The 14,174-nt window shown below is 43.8% G+C and overlaps 1 protein-coding gene across 1 annotated transcript in view; it reads right to left on the bottom strand.

The window, feature by feature from the left end:
- The window catches only part of FAU (FAU ubiquitin like and ribosomal protein S30 fusion), a 30,607-nt gene extending 16,463 nt beyond the window's left edge, over window positions 1–14,144 (bottom strand). Inside the window, exons 1-3 of the mRNA XM_033954417.1 lie at window positions 14,020–14,144; window positions 4,571–4,653; window positions 4,273–4,417 (exon numbers count right to left, since the gene is read on the bottom strand). Of these exons, the coding sequence (XP_033810308.1) occupies window positions 4,273–4,417; window positions 4,571–4,645 (220 nt within the window). The 5' untranslated portion in view covers window positions 4,646–4,653; window positions 14,020–14,144. The remainder of the gene's footprint in view (window positions 1–4,272; window positions 4,418–4,570; window positions 4,654–14,019) is intronic.
- Window positions 14,145–14,174: the final 30 nt, after the last annotated feature.

The following is a 14,174-nucleotide window of genomic DNA, read 5'->3' as shown; positions in this document are numbered from 1 at the left end:
CGCACGCTCCTACACTGTCAACGCAAACGGCTCCAAATCCACCTCGTGGACACCATCCTGCGGGGTCCCACAGGGCTCTCCCCTATCCCCTATCCTCTTCAACATGTATATGACCTCCCTGAAGCTTCTCAAACTATCCCCCCTTGAAACAATTTACACATATGCAGACGATATCCTTATCCTCCTCGAAACAGACCAGAACCTTACAAACCTCCAAGAGAACATCACCTCATGCATAATGAGACTTCATGCCTGGTCCCTCTCTGTTCAGATGAAATTAAATGAATCAAAGACAAAACTACTCTGGCTCGGCCCAAAGTTAGCACACCTGCCCACCCTCTTCACTCTACCCACAGGTCCCGCTCTTCGCCTTGAATTCTCAAGCAAGGTCCTCGGCATCATTATCGATTCCTCCCTCTCCCTAAACGATCACCTGAACTCCTTGGCAAAATCATGTTTTTTCAGCCTCCACATGCTTAGGAAAGTTAGATCCTATTTCCACCAAAAACACTTTACCGTCCTGGTACAATCCATCATCTTATCCAAACTCGATTACTGTAATGCCATTTACCTGTGCCTAACAAAAAAAAGTCTTCACAGACTCCAGCTCATCCAGAATACTGCGGCCAAACTGATTTTTGCTAAACGCAAATTTGATCATGTCTCCCCCTTACTTACCAAGCTTCACTGGCTCCCTGTACTTTCCAGAATTCACTTCAAATGCTCCTGTCTAGCTTTCAAGATAATTCATGGCATCCTTCCGCCACTAATCCCTCTATCCTTCCTCGCCCAAACGCCTGCTACCACCAGATCCGCCCACAGACATAAACTATCCTTCCCCTCTCTACGTGGCATCCCCCACGCAGGCAAACTGGGAAGATCCCTCCTCTCCAAAATCACGGGCCTCTGGAACGATCTCACTATCCCGCTGCGAAACCTGGGCTCCCTCCAGCTGTTCCGGAAACAACTGAAAACCTGGCTTTTCTCTAATATATAACATCTCCTTCCTACTTCCCCCTTTTCATATGCCCTTGTAAACTCTCTCTCCCCTCTTCTTGTATTTTTAAGCTTTGTAAACCGTGTCGAGCTCCGCTTGCGTGGAGATGATGCGGTATATAAACTTAAGGCTTAGTTTAGTTTAGTAACAAGAAAAGAACAAGAAATTTTGAGGAAAACACTGAACAAAACTAAGTATGGGAAGGCATAAATAAAGATGGTAAAGCAAAAGTTTGACACACTGAAAACTGAAGACAAGTTTCTCAGCTCTGTGATGGTCTTGCGAGCCAGCATCGGGTGGGAAGGCACAGACATGCACACAGTACGAGCACTGCCTAAACATTTAAAGTTACAATGCACTTGGTAGTGTTTGTACCTGGTTCTGTGGATGACACCACCCACATTTGAGAATATTACACTTGCTTGTCTTCAAGAGAATCAACAGTTCTCAGCCTAGGCCTCGACACAAACCTGGACAGCCCATTTTTAGCATATCCCCAGTGAATATGCATGAGCTAGATTTAAATGCCATGCTTTCATTATATTTCCACTTCAGCAGGGACAAAGTAACTAGGAGTCAGAAAAAGCACTAAACTATGAAAGAGAACAGACTGACTCTGTAATTAGCACAACCAAAGAGGAGGGCCCGCTATACAAAAACTCAGCTCAGAGAAATAAAACTCTGAAGAGGGAGAGGTAACCCCCTCTTAGGGAGAGAGTTTATCTTCCAATCATCGCTTAATCAATGTTAAAAGCGAGTCCAGCTCAAAGGTGTAAAAATATTTTAAGTGTGTGTATGTCTCTTAATTGGAATACTGTATACACTCAAAGCAAAAAACTTTTGCATTCAGGTTGACACTGGAAACTCTAAATGCACTTAGCTTGGTTGTAAAGAAATACTCATCAGGGTCCCGACGCGGCCCCGTTTCGGTGTCTACTTCAGGAGACCCCGCCAAACTGATTTGATTCTGCTAAGGAGTAACAACCGTGAAAGATTCAAAGGAGATCTGAAATGCAAAAACAGATATCAAAAAATTGCAATAGATATGGGCAACGAAACTCAAAAAGCCACAAACCTATGCAAAAGGTAATAAGGCTTATAGCTGACATAACAGACAGGAGCACAATGATGTACATACCGTTCAAAAATGTAAAAGATTTCCGTGCAACGGAGAACGCCGGCACCGCTTCGATTTTTAAACCGGAGGGAGGAGGGAAACCGGACGTGGCAAACGTGATGACATCATTGAAACACCAACAAAAGCAAAAAATCTTCAAAAATACACTACAGAAGTCAGACATGATCAGAGGAACGCTACCCACTCGATCTCATTGTTGAGGCCATATGGGTGGAGAGTGTTAAGGTCAAAGATCCATTTCTGCTCTCTTCTCCACAGCATACGAGCTATGTCACCACCCCTGGTGTTGCAATAACGGTCCAATACTGTAAATTTTAGATCAGTTACGGCATGATTCTTACTCTGCCAATGTTGCACCAGGGGGGCTTCCTGCACTCCAGTGCGTATACGGCTCATATGTTCTCCAATACGGAGCTTCAAACTTCGGGTAGTGCTCCCCACATACACAAGCTGGCACGGACAAGATATAGCATAAATTATGCAGTATCATGAGGCTTTCCAAGATGTCCCCAGATTTGCCTTTTCAAATCTCCAAATTTGAAACAACAACTAACACATTCACAGTTTTTAAGTCTAGTGGCTTCTAACTCTTTGAGGGGTCAGCATTCCCCATGTGGACACTGTAAAGTTTGTCAATTCAGTGTCCCCATTCAACAAATGTCATTATCTCCTCGATACAAGTATACTCAGCATGTGACTAACTGCAATTCACATCATGTAATTTATGCTATATCTTGTCCGTGCCAGCTTGTGTATGTGGGGAGCACTACCCGAAGTTTGAAGCTCCGTATTGGAGAACATATGAGCCGTATACGCACTGGAGTGCAGGAAGCCCCCCTGGTGCAACATTGGCAGAGTAAGAATCATGCCGTAACTGATCTAAAATTTACAGTATTGGACCGTTATTGCAACACCAGGGGTGGTGACATAGCTCGTATGCTGTGGAGAAGAGAGCAGAAATGGATCTTTGACCTTAACACTCTCCACCCATATGGCCTCAACAATGAGATCGAGTGGGTAGCGTTCCTCTGATCATGTCTGACTTCTGTAGTGTATTTTTGAAGATTTTTTGCTTTTGTTAGTGTTTCAATGATGTCATCACGTTTGCCACGTCCGGTTTCCCTCCTCCCTCCGGTTTAAAAATCGGAGCGGGTGCCGGCGTTCTCCGTTGCACGGAAATCTTTTACATTTTTGAACGGTATGTACATCATTGTGCTCCTGTCTGTTATGTCAGCTATAAGCCTTATTACCTTTTGCATAGGTTTGTGGCTTTTTGAGTTTCGTTGCCCATATCTATTGCAATTTTTTGATATCTGTTTTTGCATTTCAGATCTCCTTTGAATCTTTCACGGTTGTTACTCCTTAGCAGAATCAAATCAGTTTGGCGGGGTCTCCTGAAGTAGACACCGAAACGGGGCCGCGTCGGGACCCTGATGAGTATTTCTTTACAACCAAGCTAAGTGCATTTAGAGTTTCCAGTGTCAACTTGAATGCAAAAGTTTTTTGCTTTCAGTTTTTTGCTTTGAGTGTATACAGTATTCCAATTAAGAGACATACACACACTTAAAATATTTTTACACCTTTGAGCTGGACTCGCTTTTAACATTGATTAAGCGATGATTGGAAGATAAACTCTCTCCCTAAGAGGGGGTTACCTCTCCCTCTTCAGAGTTTTATTTCTCTGAGCTGAGTTTTTGTATAGCGGGCCCTCCTCTTTGGTTGTGCTATTACAGAGTCAGTCTGTTCTCTTTCATAGTTTACATGCTTTCATTATATGCAAAATTCTCTCGTTTGATGGGATTGAGTACTCCTGGAACAGACAAACAAGTCAAGGACAATGTAATAGCTTGGGATATGGATAGCTTTCCTCCTCCCCATCAATAACCCAGCCTGTTGCATTCCAGCATCTATAATGCTGCTCTTTGTCAATCATGCATTAGTGTTTCTCTTCTAGGTCTAAGGTACTTTGAAGAGTTCAATCTTAGAAGAAACTCCTTTCCAGATTTATGACAGAAAACCTAACATATCCCCTGCAAACTACCACAATCTTTTATCTCCTGGACACTGCTTAGTCTCTGAAACCCTGCTTTTTATGCCTGGAACCAGGCTTATATAGCTCTACTAATAAGCTACTCACCTCCCAGCATACGGCCAGCAACTTCCAGGGTGGCTAGTGCGCTGATGCCACATTGCTCAAGAGTTGCCTTATCTTCTAAGGGTGTTCCGCCCAGCAACAGCACCTGGTCTTCAGCAGCAAGGCCCTCAAGAGACTCAACGCAAGCCTGAGGTGAGAAAGGTAAAACTGCAGTCCTTCTACTGTCCAGCAGATTTGCTTCTCTTACAAAATAGCTACAGTACAGGCCACACACTGAGGCAAGTCTTGTGAAAGCAATGTGCAGACTGCCAGATTCAGAGAAGGGTAAAAGTTAACATACCTTTAACTGGGCTACAGTTTCCTGTCCAGACACCTCAAGGGTGTGCAGGCTCTGTGCACGCACAAACAGCTGCATGGTTTTCACTACAACAGAAAACAAACTTTTGATTTATATTTTTATTGTGATATTTCAACAAATACAACCAATAAGTAAAAGCAAAATATTAAAACTATGTTTTACAAACATAAAACCACAATAGTACTCTTCTGGAAGTGTGAACAATAAAATCAATTTTGTATTATTTAGTATTTCCTATAGTAATTTTAAGGGGGTATATGTATAGTCCATCTGCACTTAGTTCACTCAAGTTACACTCCTATATAGGGATTGACCAGTATAGATTTCCATAAAATCAAAAAGTTTGGTAGTCTACCATACCATCAAGCAGTTGCCTCCTCAACCTTAAGCCACTGTTCTTTGTCCCACCAGATGAATAGAGGTGGCAATCTGCATACAATCTAAGCAGCAAACACCCACAAAACAGTCCAGCAGGTGTAGAAGTATGCAATTTATTAAAACAAGGCACCTGAGGAGGCCACATTTCACCTTTAGAAAGGCTGCACAGGGGTTTAGACAGCTGTTGGTTTAGACATCAATAATAATAAAACCCTTAGCACACATGCGCACTTCAAACTTGGTGGGTCTGTGCCCGCGCAGTGCCTGCCTCAGCTGATTTCCTGATCTCCGACGCTGGCTGACTTCTGACTACGCTGTGCTTGCCGGCAGGGAGGGAGGCTTCAACTCACTGCTCCTATTTGCTTCGGGTCTTCCTTCCTGCCTTTGTGGAAACAGAAAGTAGGTGGGACCTGGCAGCGATGAAGGCCCGAAGCAAGCAGGCGCAGTGAGTTGTGAATGCTATGCTGCCGACGGCTGTGCAAGACCAGGGAGGGGGGGGGCAGAGAGAATGAGAAATGCTGCCAATGGCTGTGAAAGACCGCGGGGGGAATTCTGCTGCAGCACCCTTTTGGGAAGACCAGGGAAGGGGGAAGAGAAATGCTGCTGTTGCACAGGAGGGACATAAAAGGAAGGGAGAAGGGCTACTGCTGGACAGGGGGAGCAGAAGCAAAGAAAGAAAGAATGGCCTCAGCGCCCCATTATGCTAAAAGTTTACACATCTATTCTAGCACCAGTTAATGTAACGAGCTTAAACACTAGTAACAAATATTTGGTTTTCATTTGTATTAACACAAAATCCAAAACACGCATAAAAAATAATGATGATTATTTTCCTTAAATGGCTGTATACTTTACAAACTTTGCCACTGTTTTTGTTGAAAAAAAGACATTATGTGCAGTGTTCTCCTTAGAAATTTTTTCCAGTTGGGTGGCATGATAAAGTAGCTGAGTGGGGCGGGACGGGGAAATTTGGTGGTTAGAATAGGGTCATTAAATCCAGTGGCGTATGACAGCCAGTGCTGATCATTCTTTAACAACCCCCTCCTCTATATATAAAAAAAAAGAAGTTATTTTTAGTAATAATCCATAAGTCACACAACAAGGGTGCTCCTAGGAAAAGGCAGCATCTTAGATTCAAACAGTTTTATTGATGCAAACATCATCAGATACATCAGGGCACTGTTTACAACAATAATGCATCAAATATATTAATATAATATACATATTCTACTTTATCTATATGTGACTAAGTGTTTGAACCTTTCAATAACCTCAACCACCCCTCCCCACACCCTCCCCTCCCCACCCAATGGTACTCTCTACCCCACCTCATCAAAACACACCAATATTAAGTCATTCAATTAAATAGAAGCCCAATTAAGAGACCCAACTTAAAATCGCACTACAGCCCTTAGGATGCAAAGCTTGCAAATAAGAATCCCAGATTTGTATAAACAACATCTTTTGCTTTCTAGTAATTCCAGCATCTCTAGCTTCCCAAATGGCCAACTGATGTAATTGGTTTCGCCAATGCCAAAACTTCAGAGGGTCAGGAATAGTCCAATATTGAACTATAAATTTTCTATCCAATAGACTAATTTTCCTACACAGCGCCTTATGTCCCTTTGGCAAATGGCCAAAGCTTCTAGCAAATCTAAAATAAAGAGGGAAGGAGAACAGCGCAAAAATCTTCCAATTATCTTTGACATATATTATTCACTTCCAAAAGTGCTAAATTATGGGGCAAAACCAAAATGCATGTCCTAAAGTATGACCCTCCCTCCCACATTTGTGACAATGGTGTAGGAAGACCTCCTACACCATTGTCACAAAAACAATTGTGTACGCATATAACAGGCACGTAATGTAACCCTATAATACATTTCTCTTAACCATGTACATGGTGTCACCCCAGGTGTCGCTCTTAAAGTATGGGCAACATCCCAATGTCTCAAATTAATCTGTAAATCTTTCTCCCATTTATCCCGAATATTCTGATAGTCCTTGTCTGGTTGTAGTTTTTGCAAAATAGCATGAATACTAGACACGGAAAGAGACATCCCCTCCTCCTGAGCAAACAACTCTCTCAATCTAGCCCCCAAATGTAAACTCAACTGTGCTCTGTCAAGGGATCTCACATAATGTTCCACTTGTATACATACATGCAAACTGCGCTCCCCAAGTCTCCCCCACCTTAGCCAACAATTCTGCATGGGTCAATAGCTCACCCTCATCCCCAAGTATATGTCCCAATCTTGAAATTCCTCTTGCTCCCCATAATCTGTACTCCCTAGAGTCTCTACCCGGAAGAAAAGCCAGATTACCCTGCAAAGGCAAGAGACCAATAATCATCGGATTCCCTCCCAATAAATGCACAAGCCAACGCCATGCCGTCTGTAAAGTATTGAATAATACACTTGAACGAATATAAGATGGTAATATATTCCGCGTACTATGTAATAACACAAATATATCATAAAGAGCTAAAAACTCCTGTCCATCTGAAGAGGAGTGTAAATGCTTGTCACATTTACCCAATCACCTAAATAACGAAGCAAACACGCATAATTATAGATCCGCATATCCGGCAAACCCAACCCCCCTCGATTCCAATTGCCCAAACATGCAGTGAGCACTAGAACACCAACACACAAATTGTAAAACTAAACAAGCCAGATCCTGCACAGTCAATGCTAACAGAAAACCATGTCCTTTTCATACACACAGAACACAGATACACCCTCACCCAATATGGAATAATCACAATCTAAAAAGAAATATATAGACAAAAGTTAAACTGAAACGTCAAGAAACCAGACTCTGCAACACTACAGAAACAGTGACACATGTCCCCTAATACTGTGCAAAATATAAAGACAGCAGATGTAAATTTGAAAAAAACCTGATACATAACAATCACCACTTTACAAATTAACAAATAGAAATAAAACAAATATGAAAATACCATTTTATTGGACTAATCCATTTTTCAATTAGCTTTCAGAGGCCAAATCTTTCTTCAGGACAGTACAGTATACTGCTGTTATGGTATCCTGTACTGACCTGAGGAAAGGGGTTCAGTCCCCACCAAATTGCCTTATTTCCATTTCCTATTTATAAACTTTTATCAATAGTTACAATACTACTTGATTCTACTTAAAGTAACAAAAAAAATTTTCTATCTTTTGTTGTTTCTGCTTCAATCATCTTCTCTTCTATACTGTTTTTGTCCTCTCACGCATCCATGCAACATCTGCCCTCTTTGCCCCTTCCACCCAGCCTCTGCCCTCCCTTCCATATACTATCCACCTTTTCCCTGCCCCTTCCATCCACTGTCCGCCTTTTCTGCCCTTTCCATCCAGTGTCTGCCCTCTCTCTTTCATACGGCATCTTCCCTCTTTTTATAAACTCTATATCCTGTGCCCTTTCTCTCCTTTGTAATGATTCATTTCAGCGTCATCCCCTCTCCATTTTTCTGTATCCACCCCCTTTCCTATGCTCTGGCATCTCTCTTCTCCTTTCCTTCCCACTCCACCCCATGGTCTGGCATCTCTCTCTCCTTCCATTCCCTTTCCTCCCTTCCATGCCCTGGCATCTCTCCCTCTGCCTCCCTGCTCTAGCACCTCCTCTCCTTCCTTTCTCTCTGGTCTCGCATTTGTCTCCTTAGTTTCCCTTCCCTCCCCTCATGCCCTGGCATCTCTTTCCTCTCCTTCCATCTCCCCCTCCATTATCTGCCATCTCCTCTCCTTCCTTTCCCCTGGTCTGGCATCTGTCTCTCTCCCCTCATATGCCCCGACATCTCTCCCTCCCCCTCCAAGGTCTGGTATCTACTTTCCTTTCCCTCCCTCCAAGGTCTTGGCATCTCTCTTTCCTCTCTCCCTGGTCTTCCTTCTCCCTCCTTTCCTCTCTCCCCAATTGGGTGCAGCAGCAGCATTTCTCTCCCCCCCCCATTGAGTGCAGCAGGAGCATTTCTCTTTCCCCCCTCCAATTGGGTGCAGCAACATCATTTCTCCCCCCCCTCCAATCAGCCACAATGCAGCATTTCTCTCCACCACCCCCCAACCCCTAGTGCAGCATTCACAATTCACTACAGGCTAAGGTGGGAGATAGGGAAGCTTACAACTAGCTGCTCTTGCGTGCTTCGGGCCTTCCTTGCTGCCGGATCCTGCCTTTGCGGAAACAGAAAGTAGGCAGGACCCGGCAGCGAGAAAGGCCTGAAGCAAGAGCAGCAAGTTTTAAGCTTCCCTCCCTGCCCTAGCTCCCGCCTTAGCCTGTAACAAATTAAACCCATGTTCCAAGGCTCTAAAGGTAACACTGTGCGTGCCGGCTTCCCTTCTCTTCCCTCCTCCCCTTGGGACGTAACTTCTGGCACACACAGTGTTACCGTTAGAACATTAGAGCATGGGTTCAAGCCGCTTGCTGGCGTTTAAAAAAAAGTCAGGCTGATGCAGGAGTCGAACATTGAACTTCCAGCTGCTCTTCAGGCTGTGCCAAGTCAGCCTGGGGAATCCCCAAGCTGGCGAGAGGATGTTTTTTCAAAAATGTTTGAGCAGCAGCAGGATTCATGACCGAAATGACAGCTGGGCAATCATCTAAATTAGCTGAGAGAAGCGCCCGGCTAAAAGGCTCTAGGGAGAACACTGATGTGCCTTCGTAGGCTGGTTCTTTCCTGCTTTGGGGGGTGGGGGGAGGGAAGGTAGACGTCACTGGGAATTTTTACAAGGTTCTTGGTCTCGGGGAGGTCTGGGAATCCCAGACTTCAAACTGTGTAATTTTACCTGTTTATTGCGGCATTTGAGAGACTGGCTTTTGGGAGTCACTAGTTTACCGATGTGGCTTTAGAGAAAGATTATTTTTTCTCCTGGCATCTTAACTATTTACTGCATGTAAAATGTGTTGTGGTGCCTAGCTCAGTGATACATAACTTTTTAGTTCAGTCTCTTCAACAAGTATGGTGACAGCTGTTATTGCTTTGGGGTCGATCCCTTTTTTACTGCTTTTTGCCGATTATGGGGAATATAGATTTTAGTCCTAGCATGTTTTCCCTAAAATAAGACAATGGGTCCAAAAAACACATTAGGGCTTATTTTCTGGGGATGTCTTGTTGTTTTCATGTACAACAATCAACTCTCCCTTCCTCTCCTTCACCCCAATTCTTCCTCTTTCCTTTCTCCCCTCCCCCATGTGCAGCATCTTTTCTCCCGTCACCCATTCCCTTGTGCATTTTTCTATCCTTCCCTCCCATCCCCTTGTGCAGAATTCCACTTACCCTCTCAGTGAGACTGACATATCTCCGCTCCCAGGCCTTCAAAAACAGCAGCGATGGCAGCTGTTTTTGGAAGACTCAGAGCGGAGGTATGTCAGGTCTCACCAGGGTGGGGTGGGGGGGTCGCTGAATTAACGAGTCCAATTTTATGGGCGAATTAAGCAGTACTAGTGTCAGGGATGGAGTCGGGGGGGGGGGGTGGATCTTAGTTTTGGGGTAGGGCTTATATTAGGAGCATCTTTAAAAATCATGCTAGGGCTTATTTTCAGGATAGATCTTATTTTCGGAGAAACAGGGTAGTTTGGAAAATGTTGTGTTTAAACGTTGAGATTCATTATTTGAGTCAAGTGATGTCAGCGGATGGCACACACTGATCTATTCAGGCCTTCAGGCCTATTGGTCCCTTGCTACCACTGACTATTATGCATATCAACAGTTGGCACATTATTTTGCCACTATGCCTGTTAGTGCAGTTTCTACAGATTTCCAATCCATGCTTCCATATTTTTTTTTTCAGATGACCGATGGGACTGGCTCTTGGTTTCACAGTATAGTAAACTATTGGAAAACTCCGGCCCTGTAAATTTTATCAGGTACTTCTGGATCAATGGACTAGAGATTTGGGTGGTCAGCTCCAGCTTATTTCCCTGTCTTCTGTTGTTGCTGCTATCCCCTGGCTGGTTCAAAATGCAGAACTCCAGGAATGCCATTTTCGCATAATACATCCTGCTTACCAACCCCTCCCTAAACCCAGATCCTACTTTTCCCTCTCTTGGAAACCTTCTCTGATCTAACGTTGTAACCCTTCTTCCATAACTCTTTTTGTAATCTGCTTTGAACCGAAAGGTAATGGCGGAATAGAAATCTGTAATGTAATGTAATGCTTACATTTCCCAGAAATAAGCTTTTCATTTTGGGGGATTGTCAACACCTTTATGTCTCAAATGTCACAAGGGGACAATTCCTTTGGTCATGGACTCTGGTGCTGCCTTAGAATCCAAGTTTTTTGGCAGGCAGTGCAGACTTATCTGCAGCCTTTACTTGGGCACGCTCTCCCCTTTCATCTGGAGGTTATAATATTTCTTTCAGTGGGACAACTGTGGGGCATTCATCAGGAGAAAATCTGCTACTGAGTAAAAGTTATATTTTAGGGAAGTGTATCCTTAATCATTGGTTACAATTTCTACGCTCTCCATTTGGTATTGGAGGAACAAACTTCATGCTTTAATGTTATGGGAGTCTATGTCGGAATGATACTCTGAGCACTTTTCTTTCTATATGGTCTCCCTATCTGTTCACTCTTTCGCCCATATTATGAAGCCAAATCTTGAACAAAAAGCAGAAGCCAGCACCTCTTCTGTTGCCCGCACATGACCCCTGAGGGATTGGGAGTGGGATGGGAGGGAGTGGGGGGTTAAAGGGTTTCTTTGAGGTATTGTCTTCTAAGCCCGAATCCAGATCATAAGAACCAGGACCTGGGTTCTCCTTTTGTGTTTTTCATTGTTTACTGGCCTATTTGCCTTGGCTATTTTGCTTGTAAAAATTTTGGTTGTCTCTATTTTCTGACTTGTATGTTACTTTTGCGTTTAATAAACAATTTATATAAATAAAAAAAATAAATTATAAAATCATCAACTGTACAATTAATGATTATTACATAGACAGGAATAACTCAGGGCCCCTTTTACAAAGCTGCAGCAATGATGCTGTTGTGGTTAAATACACCAAAGCCCATTCAATTCCTATGGGCTTTGGTGCATTTATCACAGCAGCATCGCTACTGGCTTTGTAAAAGGGAAAGGGATTGGGACATGCATACTGAATTTTTGTAGTTTTACAACCACATTCAAAGCGGTTTACATACAGGTAACTTCAAGCATTTTCTCTATTTGTCCTGGTGGGATCACAATCTATCTAATGTGCCTGGCAGTGGAGGATTAAGTGACTTGTTCAGGGTTACAGGGAGCATCACAGGGTTTGAACCCACAACCTCAGAATGCTGAGGCTGTAGCTTTAACCAGGAGAACTCTGGGCAGCCATTCAGTGAGCGGCTCAGCGCTGGGCAGGAGCACGAAAGCTCGCTCATGCCCGGTACACTGGGCCACGAAAATTCAAGGCAGCCATTCACGGAGGGGCTCCAGCGCGGGGCAGGAGCATGAACAGCTTGACAACCTGGGATTCAAAAAGGTACGCAGGGAGAGGTGAGAGGGAGGTAAAAAAATTGACAGTTGGCTGGGGTAGGAGGGATCCCTTCTGTTCTGGCCCACTAGGTCATACAGCAGGCCCGGTGGAGGCCTACAGGACATCAGGAGAGAGGTGGGACAGGGTACAGGGCAGGGAGGGGGGGTTGGGTGCAGATCCTACTTATGGTTGTCTTGTATAGCATGAATCCATAAACAAAAGTCCTTCTTCATCCCAGAAGACAGTTGCCATGACTTTGCCTACAGATTTCTCCGTTTTGAACTTTTTGGGGGTGGGGGATGACTTGTGCTTCCACTGTATTAACTCCATTTTGGACTCAGGATCGCAGTCTCATCTCCAGTCAGCAAATGATGAAAAAAATTCATTTGGTCCTCACAGAGCACCTCCAAGGTCTCCCGACAGCCCTGGAGCCTCATGGCTTTCTGACATGGCGTCAGCATTCTTGGAACCCATCTTGCACTAATCTTGGACATGCCCAACTTTTCATGAATTATTTTCCAAACTGTACCTGCCGAGATGCCCGTTTCTCCAGCTATTCTAGAAGCCTTAATCTATCTGACAAAATTAAATAGACTTTCTTGCACAAGTATGTCTATGTAATAATTTACCTATGTTTTTAGATATTTGTAACCATTTTGTATATCGCCTAGAATGTAGATTAGGCGATTAATCAAACTATATAATAAACTTGGAAACTTGGAAGTGAAAGTAGCTTTCACATGCCGTCTAATGTGAGGGTCATCTTCAATGGACTCTCTACCCCACTTAAAACTGCTTGCTCCAAAATTTTACTTTATTGGGTGGAGCAGACTCGCCATAAACTGCAGTCATGCGTTCATGGATCTCCTTCGGCTTTTTCCCTTCTTTTGTGAGGAATGTTATTACTGAATGGTGCTCCAAATCTAGCAGTCTTACTTGATTTTCATGAGGACTCTCCTGACATCCTGTTTCTTGGAATGTTAGACTCACACTGTGCGTGAGTAGCCTTGAGACATGTCACAACACACACCGACTTGTTTCAACACGCTTGCTACTTTTTTTCATACTCAGATACGTTATTGAACACCCCTCGTACCTTTGAACTATCTCTCACAGACTGCTTTATGATATTTTGTGGGTAATCAAATGTTGGGAAGGACAAAGGGCAACACTAAACCTTCACCATCCGTAAGCTACAAGATGAGGTATCCTTTTGTCATCAGTTATCCAAACAACATTTTTCTTGTAAAAATAAAAGAAGGTCGTTTTAGGGCTGAAGAATCTTTAAGGCCTGTAAGAGTTTGAAGTGCTGCTAGAAAAGGACTAGAGTCAAACAAGAATGGCCCATAGGGTGAGAAGAGACTGTCGGGATTAATCACATAATATATGTACCAGTTCTGCTGATTATTTAGTTTGATTATTTAGTATGGGGGGGGGGGGTCTCCTCCCCTCATAATCTGAAGGTTTCGTAACTAATACCGCCAGCACCATGAGAAAAATAAGAAATCCGCCTATACTGTTCTATCATCGTCGCTAGAATAACCTCGCTGCAACCCTCTTCTTCCAATGGATGTCGCTTCCGGATCATCCCCCACCGTACACTTACCGCCGACACGCCGCGGCCTCACAAGATGGAGAAGTCGCGAGATCTATCGACGGATTAAAAAAGAAAGAAACAAGACACGCGCACCTCTATAAGAAGAGAAGGAGGCGCTTACGCAAAGGCGGGAGCAGGATGCCGCCACCAATCTGACGTTGAGC

Source organism: Geotrypetes seraphini, chromosome 8 (genome assembly GCF_902459505.1).
Source record: "Geotrypetes seraphini chromosome 8, aGeoSer1.1, whole genome shotgun sequence".
NCBI classification, from domain to species: Eukaryota; Metazoa; Chordata; class Amphibia; order Gymnophiona; family Dermophiidae; genus Geotrypetes; species Geotrypetes seraphini.
The sequence above is the reverse complement of the archived record's forward strand: the minus strand, read 5'-3'. Positions and strand labels throughout refer to the sequence as shown.